The sequence below is a fragment of the Crocodylus porosus genome, unplaced genomic scaffold (assembly GCF_001723895.1).
Source record: "Crocodylus porosus isolate Cpor-Errol unplaced genomic scaffold, CroPor_comp1, whole genome shotgun sequence".
Classification (NCBI taxonomy): domain Eukaryota; kingdom Metazoa; phylum Chordata; order Crocodylia; family Crocodylidae; genus Crocodylus; species Crocodylus porosus.
In genome coordinates, this window is record NW_017728931.1 from 142698216 (window position 1) to 142711074 (window position 12859).

Genomic DNA, 12859 nt, shown 5'->3' on the forward strand with positions numbered 1-12859 from the left:
GATCTGGAACCAACTTCCAAGCGAAATGGTGTAGGCTCCTACCCTGGGGGTCTTTAAGACAAGGTTTGACAATCACCTTGCTGGGGTCGTTTGACCCCAATACTCTTTGCTGCCATGGCAGGGGGTCGGACTTGATGATCTGCTCAGGTCCCTTCCGACCCTAGAAACTATGAAATCGGATCCAGCATGCAAGGCCCTGTGCTCCCCTCAAGTCCAGTGATTTAACAGTAAGGGAGCAGTGGTATTGCTTTCCCACTGCCAAATTTCCGGACCCCCCAGGGAGTCCCACAGGCTGGATGACACAAGGCCTCAGGATGGATCTGGCCCTTGGGCCAGAGGTTGAGCATCCCTGGTTTAGGGCAGTGGTGCCTAACCTTTTTTTCCCCGCAGGCCAAATGAATGGAGCCAGGTCCGTCTGTGGGCCAAATCCAGCATGCAGGGAAGCACTGCCAGGGCTCAATCTGGCCATGCAGAGCTTGGAAATTTAGCAGCATGGAAGAGGTGGCAGGGTTAATTGTCACTGCTCCCCCACTACCACAGTTCTGGCCCTGTGGGGGCCCTGCAAGCTGGATGATGCAACTCTGTAGGGCAAGTACCCCTGGCTTAGGGAACTCCAGGTCTCATTATTGCATTAATTGCTATTGATAATTGCACTGGCTTAGTATGACCAGAAATGTGAAAAGCAAAGGGGAGTTTGCCTTTTTAGTTGTAAGACCACAGGATTTCATTTTAGTCATGGCAGGGGAAGAACAGACTATCATTCAGTGTTGAATTTCCAAGGGGGTTTCTGGGCTGCAGTTACAGTGACTGCAGTGCAGTGTGGTCCTGTCCAAGCCCTCAGGGTACTGAGCAAGGGGCTCAGCATTAGCTATAAAACCTACCTGGAAAACCAAGTAATAGCCTGCACTGAACTCTGGGTTGCTACTGGCACCCATGCGGACTTCGGGGCACCAGTGCTGTGATGCAGTCACAGCCATGTGGACATACTCTGAGCATCACCAAGCCACTGGCAGTCTCTGGGCTTCATGATTAGCATGAGTGAGGGCCTATATGCTGCAAAAGAGGGCGGCATTGGAGCAGGTCTTGCAAAGAACAAATCCCATTGCCCTCAGCGCCCTCTGGGTTTGATCTGCCTCCCATGGTCCCTGACCATGTGCCTGGACTGTAACCTATGTACAGGATCAGGTGTTTGCACTGAGGGAAGGGAGGAATCTGTGGGGAAGGGGAGCAAGTGGGTCGGGAGACTGTCTGCTCCCTGGGGATAGAGTCGTGCCCGAGCACTCTGGGTGTGGCCGGGAGGTGGGGTAAAGCCAAGAGTCGGCAAGCCGGAGCTCGCAGCATCTCCTCCACAACGGTGCTCCGACTCCAGGCAAACCCCAGATGCTTCCTGGTGGGGAGCATCCCCCTACTACTAAAAACCCACTTACCTTTCAGACAAGGAGAGGTGTGCGGAGCTGAAGAGAGCCTTGTGCAGTGCCCATGAGAAGTTCTGCTTCTGGCCAATCAGCCCCTGCCCAGGTAGGTCTAACCAAGCCCAGCTGGGGCAATGAGCCAAGACAGGTTACCAGTCTGTAGCTTGTAGGCTGAAGACAGCTCATGGAGGGGTTTTATGTAGCTTACCAATACAGGGTGGTGATGGGAGGGCACCTGGGGGAATCAGTGACAATTGGCTGTTGCAGTGGCAGTGACTCAGTGTTAACTGGGACTCACTGTCGCTCAAAGGTTGCTGACCCCGGTCTGAGAAGCTTCCTTCATTTCTTCCCCATCTAAAACCTCTACTCTCATGCTAAGACTGATATTTAGTTCTTCTCTGAAACATTGCAGGCAGAGGTCCCTAAGCAGTCAATAGCCTTATCCCCATTTTGCACCTCAAAAGACTGAGGTACACGGTGGTGAAGTGCCTGGTGTGGCCGAGCCAGGATTCAAGCCCAGGCTCCTGAATGCCTTCCAGCACCTTCGCCACATGATAACACTTGCCTGCTAGCCATGGGGTAGCCTTGCCTCTAATTGTACTGCCCCTTCACGGGGTAAGAGTCGCTGTGCCCAAGGAGAGGTGACAAACTGAGATGTTACTGGAGTGTGGGGGCAGTGTGGATGACTCGGGCTCCGTTCCCCTTTCAGAAATGCCTCTGAAGCCCTGTCCATGCTAGGAAATCAGCTCTGTGTTCAGCAGGAGGTCAGGCCTAAAGGGACCCCCTTGCTCTGTGTTCTCTGATGACAGGAAGATCCTTGCATTCACTAGCCGCGCTCTGCCCCCTTTCTCCTGTGGAGCAGCATGTGACTTAGGGAGCTGGTCCACCCCCAAGGCTCTCGTGTGTGCTTTGCCCATAGATCGCTTTGCAGTTCTCCTGGTGGATGAGCCCATCGCAATGCTTGGCGACTTCCTGGACCGCTTCCAGAGCCTGTGTCAGCTGGAGCTGCAGCTGCCCTCCCTCCGGCCGGAGGATCTGAAGAACATGGTGAGTTCAGTCACCTGCCTTCCCTGGAGAGGGAAGATGAACACAGGAAGGGACGCTGTAGAAGACCATGGCAAGGTGGCAGGCTTAGCAGTCAGGAAGTGTCAGATTACCTATGTAACCTTAACTCTGCCCCTTGGGCTTTCTGCCCTGCATGGAGGCTGCTGATGCCCCCTGCTATTGGAGCTGGTAACTTTCGCCAGGTGATGTTCTTGTACTGTTGCTTTCCATGTGACTACATGAAAAATTCAGGGGTTGCACAGACTGCAGTCCCCAGATGCCGAAAGCTGTCAGGCCCGGGTGTCACAGCACGTATGCTCTACGTAGTGCTCTCAGCAGCGTTGGGTTCCCTTTATGCAGCGTGGAAACGCTCTGTGTAAAGGGGCTTCTCTCCCTGCAGACGGACTGCAGCAGCCAGCAGGAGTCATAGGTGTGGGGGTCTGCCCATGCCTTCTGCAGCTGCTGGGCAGTGGTAGAAGATTTGATTTCTTCTCAGCAGAAATGTGGGTGCTGCCATGCTGAACTGCTAAGTCTGGACCTGCTCGTGAGTGGCGTCCATGGGCTGGGCCTGAGCAGAATCCAGCCCTGTTTTCCATATTGCATGAGGTGTTGAGACATGTGCATCTGCTTGTAATGGTTAGCCCAGACCTTGGGTCCAATGGCCTTCAGATCATATGCTATAGTCATGTGCTGGCTTGTCTCTGTGGGACAGAAGTGAAGAGCTCTGTGGCTGGAGGCAGAGCCCAGTCCTCTGGGGTGTTAGGACTCACAGTGGAGCTGGTTGATTTAGCTCCCTAGTTCTTTGGCTGAGTTTCAGAAGCTGTAAGGGACCTGAGGGCTGACCCCCATTCTGCATCCCATCCCTCAGATGAGGGGAACATGCCAGTTGTGCCTGGTTCTGCTCTGGAAAGACCCTTTCTGCTAATGGTACCAGAAGATGCCTCCCATGCTACGTCTCTGTCACGTGTGCTCTTCTTGCAGGACCCCCTGCCCCCTTCCCCTGGGTTTTTTCAGCCTTGTGCTTCCTCACCAGTGATGAAGGATGTGCCAGTCATGTTTCCTACCTCTGATCACAAAGGCTAGAGTTTGCTCCTTTGGGCAAAACCTAGTTGCTTGCTCTGCTCACATGTGGGACAGATAGGAAGCATCTCATCCTCGGTGTTGGTTCTGCCTAGCTATGTAAAGAAGAAACTTCTAAGGGTCATTAGTCGGGAGTTCATAGAATCATAGAAGTCGGGTCGAAGGGACCTTGTAGATCTTCAAGTCCGACCCCCCCACCTGGGCGGGAGAAAAAAACCCAAAAACAAACCAAAAACTGGACTCAAATGAGTCCAGCCAGGTAGGCATCAAGCCTCTTCTTAAAGCCCCCCAGGGCAGGAGCCAGCACCACTTCCCTTGGAAATTGGTTCCAGCTCCTAGCCGCCCCAACTGTGAAGTAGTTCTTGTGGATGTCTAATCTAAATCTACTCTCCAATAATTTGTGTCCATTGTTCCTTGTTATGCCAGGGGGTGCTCGGGGAAGCAAGGTCTCCCCCAAACCCTTCTGGTCCCCCCTAGTGAGTTTATAGACGGTCACCAGGTTCCTCCTCAGCCTGCTCTTGTGAGCATGTTGTGACCCCCCCCACCCCCCACCCCCCGAAGAAGGGGGCAGTCCTTGCCCTCATGTGCCTGCTGCTTTTGGAACTCTGTTTGGGCTGGGAGGGTCTGGGGCCATCTCTGAATCGTGTGTGTCTTTGCAGTCCCTGACCGAGGAAAAGATCAGCCTTCTCCTACATCTGATTGAGGAGGAGCTGGAACGCAAGAGCCCAGGGGAGAAAACGCCAGTGAAATTGGGCTCGGACCTCCTGCAGGTGCATGTCCCCGCCTGTGTTTTGGCACTGTGTGGCTGGACCTGCAGGTCAGTGTGAATCATACTGGACAGCAAAAACTAAAATATGCCTTGTTGATATCCTGTGCACTGCAGAATGCCTGCACTTTGCTGTCTTTTGCTCTGAAACCTGCCTGGGGCTGAGCAGGGGATGGGGAACAAGTGATTCTCTCAAGCAATCTTTCCAGGACCTTGCTTTAAAATAGCAGAAACCATGGCTCTGTGGGCTGGAGGTTGAGCACCCCGGCTTCAAAAACCCTTGAGCTTTTAACAGTCTCTAGCTGTTATGATGTCATGTTACAATGGCAAAGAAAACCTCTGAAAACACCAGGGGAAACTGATGTGGAGAGAGATGCCTGCCTGAATTTGTAGAGAGCCTGACATGGTATCTCTGACCTGTCACCTGTCCCCTTGTATTTGTGGGTGGTGAATGAAAAACTTTCAAGCTCACCATCCCTCATTATTTCACTGCGATATCCTAGTGTGTAAGAAAGGAGAGGAAGCTGCAGGGTCTGGTATTACTCAGAAAGTGTAACTTAGAGTATTTATTTGCACGCTTAGCCATCCCAAATTGGGGTGCATGCAATAAGCCAATAAATGTGGTACCAGAATGGAGTTAGCGGAGGGGCTGTGCGTGGCTCTGTTAGGGCTGACCGCTCCGGCCAGGTGGAACAGGGGCAGAATCCTGTCTCCAGCATCACTCCCCCTCCTGCCGCTGCAAGGCCAGCAGAGCGTGTAGCCCTCTCTCAGATGTTGCCAGTTCAGCTCCTAACAAAATGGAGGCAATTTAGTAGTAGCTGCAAGAGGATGAAGGCCGAGCAACGCTGGCGACTCTTGTTCCATGCACCTCAGCAGCCATCAAAAAGGCAAACGAAACGTTAGGGATGATGAAGAAGGGAATTGTGAACAAAATGGAAAGTGCTATGATGCCCCTTTATAAATCCACAGTGCATCCACATCTTCAATACAGTGCCCAGTTCTGGTCCCTGCACCTCAGGAAGGAGATAGAAAAACAGAGAAGGGCAACAAGGATGAAGAGTGCTATAGAGGGGCTTCCATGTGAGGAGAGACTAAAGAGGCCAGGCCTGGTTAGTTTAGAGAAGAGACACTTGAGGCGGGGACATGAGAGGGGTTTACAACATACTAAATGGAAAAGAGAAAGTCCATAGGGATTTATTATTGACTGTTTCTCAGAATACAAGATCTAGAGGTCACAAAATGAAAGTAGGAGGCAGTAAGTTTAAAACTAACACAAGGAAGGTCTTTTTCACCCAGTGCGGAATTAAAGGGTGGAACTGGTTACCACCAGGTGTGGTGGAAACCCAGTGTTTAGCCAGATTCAGAAAAGGACCGGGCACAGTCTTGGAGGAAAGGGGCATCAGGAGCTATTGAGCACTGGAGAGAAGGGCATGGCCTCTGAATCAGACCTTCTGAGACCTTGAATGCTGGAGGCTGCAAGTGAGAGAAGAACAGGGGAAAACAAACCTCGTCAGACCCAGGCCACCTTCCCTTTCAGCCTCCGCTCTCTGCTGCTGTGTGACACGAGACTGGGCAAGTTGGACCTATGGTTTGACCCAGCCAACGGCAGCTCTTTTGTTCCTTAGATGGAGGCTCAGCCCATGGATGAGCCGGTGCCATGGCAGATCAGGCTGGAAAAATCCCTTTTCTTTCTTCTGCCTTCCCAAAACACAGCACCAGTGTTTATTTAGGAGGCACATGGTCTGCAGATGAATACAGTTTGTAGCGAGCGAAGGGAGTGTTGCTTTAGGTGGGCATGTGCCTCCACTTCATGGAAGTGCCTGTAGTCTGGGGAGCAACAAACCTGATGTCTGGGTCTATCGCGTCTTGGGTGCATGTCTAAACCTGGCTGTCTCAAAGGGCTGCCCGGCCTTCTCCCTGACTTTCTTCTTCCCCCCCACCCCTGCTCTGAATCCAGCCCTGTGCCAGGGACCACGCACCTGCCTGTCATCACCTGCTCCCGCTGCATGAGGAAGGTTGGGCTGTGGGGTTTCCATCAGCTGGAGTCGGTTGCACCCGAGGCAGACCCTGCCCCCGGACCAGGCAGCACCCCCCCCACGCCCACCGAGGGGCGGCCCGACCGCCTGCCCCTGGTGCCCACGTCCCCACATCGGATGGTCACCCGGAGCCGAGACACAACGTTCTCTCCTGGCCCGGAGCAGGTAGGGTGGCCTCCCTCTCTCCCAGGCAGAGGCTTCTGCTACTGGGTTTTGGACAGAAATGGTGGAGGCCTTTAGGCCTGTAAGGGACTTCTTGGCAGTGCCCATTCACTAGCTGAGCCCAGGCTGGGCTGTTCCCTGTGTAGGAAAAGATGTGATGGCCAGCTCTCTAGGCTGGTGGTGGCAGCGTGTGTCCTACTCATAGGCCTTGGGTGGGCAGGGCCAGGGGCCTCCTGTGGAGGAAGACGAGGGTCAGTCGCTTTCTAGTGGCTGTTCCCCTCCTTGGTCCAGTGAAGCAGCAGTGCTGACTGGCCAGCATGATCAGCCCTGCATCTGCACCTTGCTGGGTGGAGCTCTCTGCCCAGTACCAAAATTAGACCACCCCCCTCAGGAACGGGAGAGCAACACCGAACTGGGGCAGGCCTTGACCCTGGTAATATGGGAGGAAGCTGCCCCCCTGCACTGCCTCACAGGGCCAGCCAGGCAGTCGTCGTGAAAATGGGGAGTTTTAAGGAGACCCTACACCTGTGAGATGGCTGTGAGGCTGTCCCTTGTGATGGGGAGAGGCCTGTCCCAACACGGCTCCTGGATGGAGACAAAATCCTTTGGTTCCCTCAGACTCAGTAACTGGACCCAGCCTGAGGGCGGCCAGATCAAGTCTTCCCAAGCTTTGGCCCAGCCTGTGCACGTGCAGAGGGTGCTGCTGAGTGCCTGACAGCGCCATGATCTGGATTTGTCCCTATGTAGCAAGACCATCTCCCTTTGACCCCCTTAGCATGGACCTCAGGTCTTCCCGCTTGAAACGCACCTGCTGGGAGCGGCAGTCCCACCAGCAAAGGTGATTCCTTCTGGGGCATTTCCCACCAAGCCTGGTCTCTCTTCTGGAGCATCAGGCATCTCTAGGAGCTGGTATCGCTTACTGCCAGTCAGTGCCAGTCCATGGAGCCCCACCAGCCTTTGAAGCTGAGGGCAAGGTCACCTTGCTGCCTTTAGGGGCACTGGACTATGCACCAGTGAGAATCCGCTTCTCCTAGACCTCAGAAACAGAGGTGTCAAAATGCGTGGAAACAGCAACATCTGCTACTGCTGAACTCCCTGCTGGGTGCAACACTTCCTGCGAGGGAGGAGGCAGCACCCCCAGGCACCAGGCAGCACTTGTCTCCCTTGCCAGCTGTGCCAGAGAGGCCTCAGTCCGGTGGTGTACACAGCAAGCTGGGGCAGCCGGCAAGGCCTTGCTGCCAGAGCTGCACAAGGAAGGTCTTGTCCAGCACTGTCTCCAGGTCTAGTGTTCCCAAAGCAGGGGGCTTCCCAGAAGGGCAGGGTGCCCCGGAGCTGCACTTGCCCGGGCTGGTTCTGACTTGTGGAAGAAGGGACAAAAGAGAAGTGTCTCTCCAGTCTGCTCCCTACCAGTTTCCAGAGCTGTGCCCAGAAGGACAGGGATGGATGTAGCTGGGACCCCCTGTGCCATGGAGGGGTATGAGCTGTTTCCCTTGTGGCCAGATGAACCACGCTAGCTACTGCGATCTCTTGGGACCTGACCTTTTTGCCTGTCTCCCCCTCAGCACGAGAAGAGCCCGTCCCCCATAATGTCCCGTGCGCGGAGCTGGGACAGCCTGAGCCCCATGGACCGGGCTGAGCTGGAAGCAGCCAGCCCCACACCGCGGAACCGCCCGGTGACCCGCAGCATGGGCCAGGGTGACAGCGTGGAGGTGCCGTCCAGCCCGCATCGCAGGGCCAAGCGGGCCCGGCTCTGCTCGTCCAGCAGCTCGGTGAGTGCCTCCTAGGACCTCTGAGACGAATGGCACTGGGCGTTTGCTTCCTGCCCCCAGAGCTCCAGGATCAGGCTTGTCGGGGGGTCCTGGCTGCCAGGCCACAAAATGACTGCCTCTGAGGAGATCATGCAGGCAGCCTTGTGCTGTGGTGGATATTGGGCTGTGACAGGGCAGAGGCCACATTGAGAAGCCACCTCCCTGGTTTGATTTTCCCCTGCCCCTTTCCTATCAGCCTGTCCTGTGTTGCCCAGTAGATGGGATGGCACAGATCGCTCCCTGCAGGCAAGCCCCCAGCCTCTTGTGGCCAGAGCCCAGCAAAGAGCCAGTCACTTACTGCCCTATGGTTGCTCCCTCGTGGCTTTAACTTCTGGACTGGATACGGTCATCACGTCCATTTCTGTCTTAGGTGAGTCTCTAGGCAGACAGGTCACTGTTAGAGGAAACTCCCTTCTCAGCCTCATAACGGGAGGGAGGTGATGGATATGGGAGCTCACACCTTGGCTGGAGAGTCTTGGAGCCTGGAGCCGCCTGGCAGCTGTGGGAAGTCAGCCTGCAGTGAATTGAGATCAAGAAGGACCAGGTCCCAGTGTCCCCATAGCAAAAGAGAAGGCTGAGGGGCCAAAAGAGAAGGCTGAGGGGGATCGAGTGGCCTGTTATAAACTAGTCAGGGTGGAATCAGCAGGCACTGGGGGAGTCCCTGTTCCCCCGAGCACCGCCAGGAGTGACCAGGAATAGCGGTCACAAGCTGGCAGAGGGGAGGTTTAGGTTAGATATCAGGAGGCGCGACTTCACGGTCAGGGTGGCTAGGGTCTGGAACCAGCTTCCAAGAGAAGTGGTACAGGCTCCTATCCTGGGGGTGTTTAGGAGGAAGTTAGATGAACATCTTGTTGGGGTCGTTTGACCCCAGTACTCTTTCCTGCCATAGCAGGGGGTCGGACTAGATGATCTGCTCAGGTCCCTTCCAACCCTACAAACTATGAAACTATGAAGTCCCATCATCACTGTTAGCACTGGCCATGTTCGACTGTCTGTAGAGAGGCCGGAGTGGAGACACAGTAATAGGAAGACCCCTGTTTGTCTCTAAATGACCTTCAAGGGGCCTCCTGGTAGCTGGAGGTGGGATGACTTCAGACCGTGTCCCCAACCCCACAGTCTAGTTAAAAACAAGCAATCACTCCACTTCTCCTCTCCTAAACCTCATCCTGCCTTCCGTCCCTGCAGGACACTTCCACCAAGAGCTTCTTTGATCCCAGCTCCCAGCACCGTGACTGGTGCCCCTGGGTGAATGAGGTGGAGAAGGCAACGCTGGAGGACTCCAGTGACCCATCGGAGCATACGCCAGCAAAGGCCGAGCCTGGCTGGAGGGCCATGCTGAGCGTTCTCCTTGCCACCCAGAAATCGGAGAGACCAACTGATACGGAGCCCGTGGTGAGAGCTCTAGAGATTGGTATCCTGCCCTGAGCCCTGCTCCGGTCTCTGAACCACCATCCCCTCCCAAATGTCTCATCCAGTTTGCCCCAGACTGCTCCTTAAAATTCTGCCTTAGGCTGAGTTCCTCCGTGCACAGGATGAAACCCATCCATTGAATATGGGTGGAGACAGAAGCAGAAATGTCCAAGCTCAGTTGAAAGCTGGGTTCAACCCCAGAGACTTACCTCTCTCTCAAGCTAAGCCTGTAGTCCTTGGATATGCTGCCTCTATACAGTGTGCACTGAAATGACTGTAAATAGTACCAGCCATTCTGCAGTCCACCCCCTGGTTAACCCGGCTTCACCTAGGTTCATCTCCCCATGTTCCTGACACTGGAGCCTTGGTTAACAGGCCTAATGCAGTCTGGGGCAGGAGCTTTGAGGAGCCGGAGAGGAGATGAGGCCCCAGGCACGTCCTGGCAATGTGCGGCTGGCACTTGCCATCAAACCCCTTGTGGCTGATGAGTCAAGGGAGTCATCATGCAATTCTCCCCTCCATGTCTCCAGCTCTGGGGGCCTTGAGTGTCCTTGGGAATTGTCCTTCGCCCCAGTTCAGCCTTTTCCTTTCACTCACAAGAGGACCAGGAGCCCTGGGCGCCTGTTCCAGATGTGCTGCATGCATCTGTTACCCACAGCCAATGATTAGGATGCTTCAGTGTCAGAGCTGGAGCTCTGGGTTCCAGTCCTGGCTTTGCTGCCCATAGTCTGTGCCTCAGTGTCACCATCCATGCAATGGCCTTAGCTTGGGGGAAAGGCCAGGCAGTGCTTGTCCCTCCTGGCTGGGAGCTCAGGGGGCACCATTTAGTAGCATGCGTTTGTCCTTCCAAGATGCCACCCTTGTGTGACCCAGTGTCTCCTGCCTGCAGAGCCTCTCGGTGAAGTCCTGCAAGGTGTTCCGCATCTTCCGCCACTGGGAAGCCATGTGCTCCTCCTGAGCCGACCACCCCTTCCCACTCAGCCCCTCCTTCTGCTTTGCAAGAGACCTGCTTCCTGCTCCCTGGGAGATGTTTCACAAGAGCCCGTGAGCAGCGGGAGCCCCTGCCCAGGGCCTGTGGGAGTCTGCTGAGCTGAACCTGGCCCTTGGTCTGAAGCAAGGCCCGAGGGCCTTCAAGCAGGAACCTGGTGAATCCACAGGCACTCCCTTCTCCTCCTCGCACACCGGCCTGGGGGAGTGAGGAGGCTTCTCCTGCCTCTTCTCAGCTGAGACATCCATGCAGCCCAGCCTTGCCCTCACTACAAACTGTGGGGCGGGCAGGGGTGTCTGAGCATTGCTGGCACTGCCCGCCTGGGGCAGGGACACTGGCAATAAAACATTTCATGGGGTTTTTTTCTTACTAGCCTGAGGCTCCTTTCTTCTGGCTGTGGGACGTGCCAGGATCCTGCTTTTCTAGGGACCCAGCACCGTGCACAGGCACAGCCCCTCCGCTCAGCACCCCCCACTCAGGGGGAGGGCCAGGGAGGTCTTGCTCGTGGGCTATGGGGACACCTGACAGGCCTGAGAGCTTGGGCCTGGTGTTTGGAAGAGGTAGGTTGGACCCCCAGAATCACAGTGCCTGGTGCTGAGCGCAGCCCTGGGGGGAACAGAATTGGGTCCAAGGTGAGTGGCAACCAGCAGATGCCTCCAGGCTGGCACTTCCAATCCCAGTGAATGCCTGCATCCACTGGCAACAGGGCTTTCCCTAACTGTGCTCACGTAGCCCTGGGCCTGGCAGGCTCCATGCATCCTGGGAAGGCCCCCGGTGCTTTCTGCTCACAGCCCTCAGTCCTGCTGCTGAGGCCCTTTGGATCCCATCCAGCTCAGGCTAGGCCAGCAATGGGCTGTGGCCTGGACCTGCAGCCCCCTGAGGGGCTGCCTGTCAGCACGGGCTCTGTAGGGCCACCACCCGGCTTCTGTTTCCCATGCGCCCCTCGCTGTGGTGCGGTGCCCCCAGGGTGCCAGGCCTGCCTCTGGGGCCCTGGTACCCTTGTGTTGTTTAGGAGCAGGGGGAAGTGGACAGCTGGTGCACCCCTTCCCTGATATGGATCTCAGCCATGCTCTTGCCACGTCCCGTCTCCTAGTGATAAATCCAGGCTGGGCAGCAGGAGGGGCTCTGTTGCACTTGGCCAGGACCTCGGGGAGCCCAGACAGAAATTATTGGTTTGTCCACCTGCCTGCAGGAAACTGCATCCTAGTGCATCCCCTGCGGGCACCCATCTCTGGCCTCTGCCCCAGAGACAACTGTGGCCACACGGCATGACTGAGGACTCAGGATCAAGCGTTGCAGCACAGGTCAGTGTTGGGCTAGGGGCAGAGCCCGGCTCCCCTGAGGCCAGCCCCGTACCCTGGCATAAAGCATCTGGTCTGTTATAATTTCTGTAGCTGCAAGCGTCCTTGTCACGGGTGGGTGAGCAATGCAGCACTGTCCCATGGAGGCACGGGCTGGCACCCACCTCAGGTGTGGGCGCGCAGCACGTTTCCCCCAAAGTAAGTTAACCTGGCTTTTACTCTGCACTAAATTTACTCTGTGGGAAGGGATGGACATGCCTGCTCACTCAACCTGGCTGGCCAAAGTGGGTGTTACAGCACCTCGGCAGTAGGTGGCAGGGCCCTGGGGTGTGTGGAGCCAACGTGACGATGGCATTGAGAGCGGGCACCTGATGCATACACTGGAGTGACTCTCCCCTGGGCCAATTCCCTTTGGACTTCCTCAGGAATAATTGCATGGGAGGCCAGTGCTTCCCCCAGAGTCTGCTCCATATTTCCTCCAGAGTAAGTGGAGGCTGCCCTGGAGTCCATGTGTTGTATGTCAGCATCCCACGCTCCCTTCCCACCTTGCGGCTGGCAGCCCGTCTGTTCTGCTGGCCGTGCCCCTACAGAGGTCGGGCGCCTGCTGCCCAGAGTAAGACATTGTCAATCCAGAGCCCCCCCCAGCTGGGGGTCCCCTGTGAGGGCCCAGGTGGGGGGTCTCGCCCCAGCCTCCTGGCCTGACCTCGCCCGTGTGGCACTGCACTGACAGTCCTCCAGTGCCTTCCCACAATCCCTTGTGTGGCTAGAAGGACAGCCAGGTTCTCCCACGGTTCCCTGGCTCAGAGTGCAAGGGATTGTGGGATATATCACTGGAGGCCCTTGAAGCATGCA

At 55.9% G+C, this 12859-nt stretch overlaps 1 protein-coding gene across 1 annotated transcript in view; it reads left to right on the forward strand.

The window, feature by feature from the left end:
- The window catches only part of ZC3HC1 (zinc finger C3HC-type containing 1), a gene marked incomplete at its 5' end in the record, with an annotated part of 14373 nt that extends 3298 nt beyond the window's left edge, over positions 1-11075 (forward strand). The window contains 7 exons of the mRNA XM_019543982.1: positions 1435-1518; positions 2332-2459; positions 4196-4353; positions 6260-6503; positions 8063-8269; positions 9494-9700; positions 10608-11075. Of these exons, the coding sequence (XP_019399527.1) occupies positions 1435-1518; positions 2332-2459; positions 4196-4353; positions 6260-6503; positions 8063-8269; positions 9494-9700; positions 10608-10676 (1097 nt within the window). The remainder of the gene's footprint in view (positions 1-1434; positions 1519-2331; positions 2460-4195; positions 4354-6259; positions 6504-8062; positions 8270-9493; positions 9701-10607) is intronic.
- Between the last annotated feature and the right edge of the window lie 1784 nt (positions 11076-12859).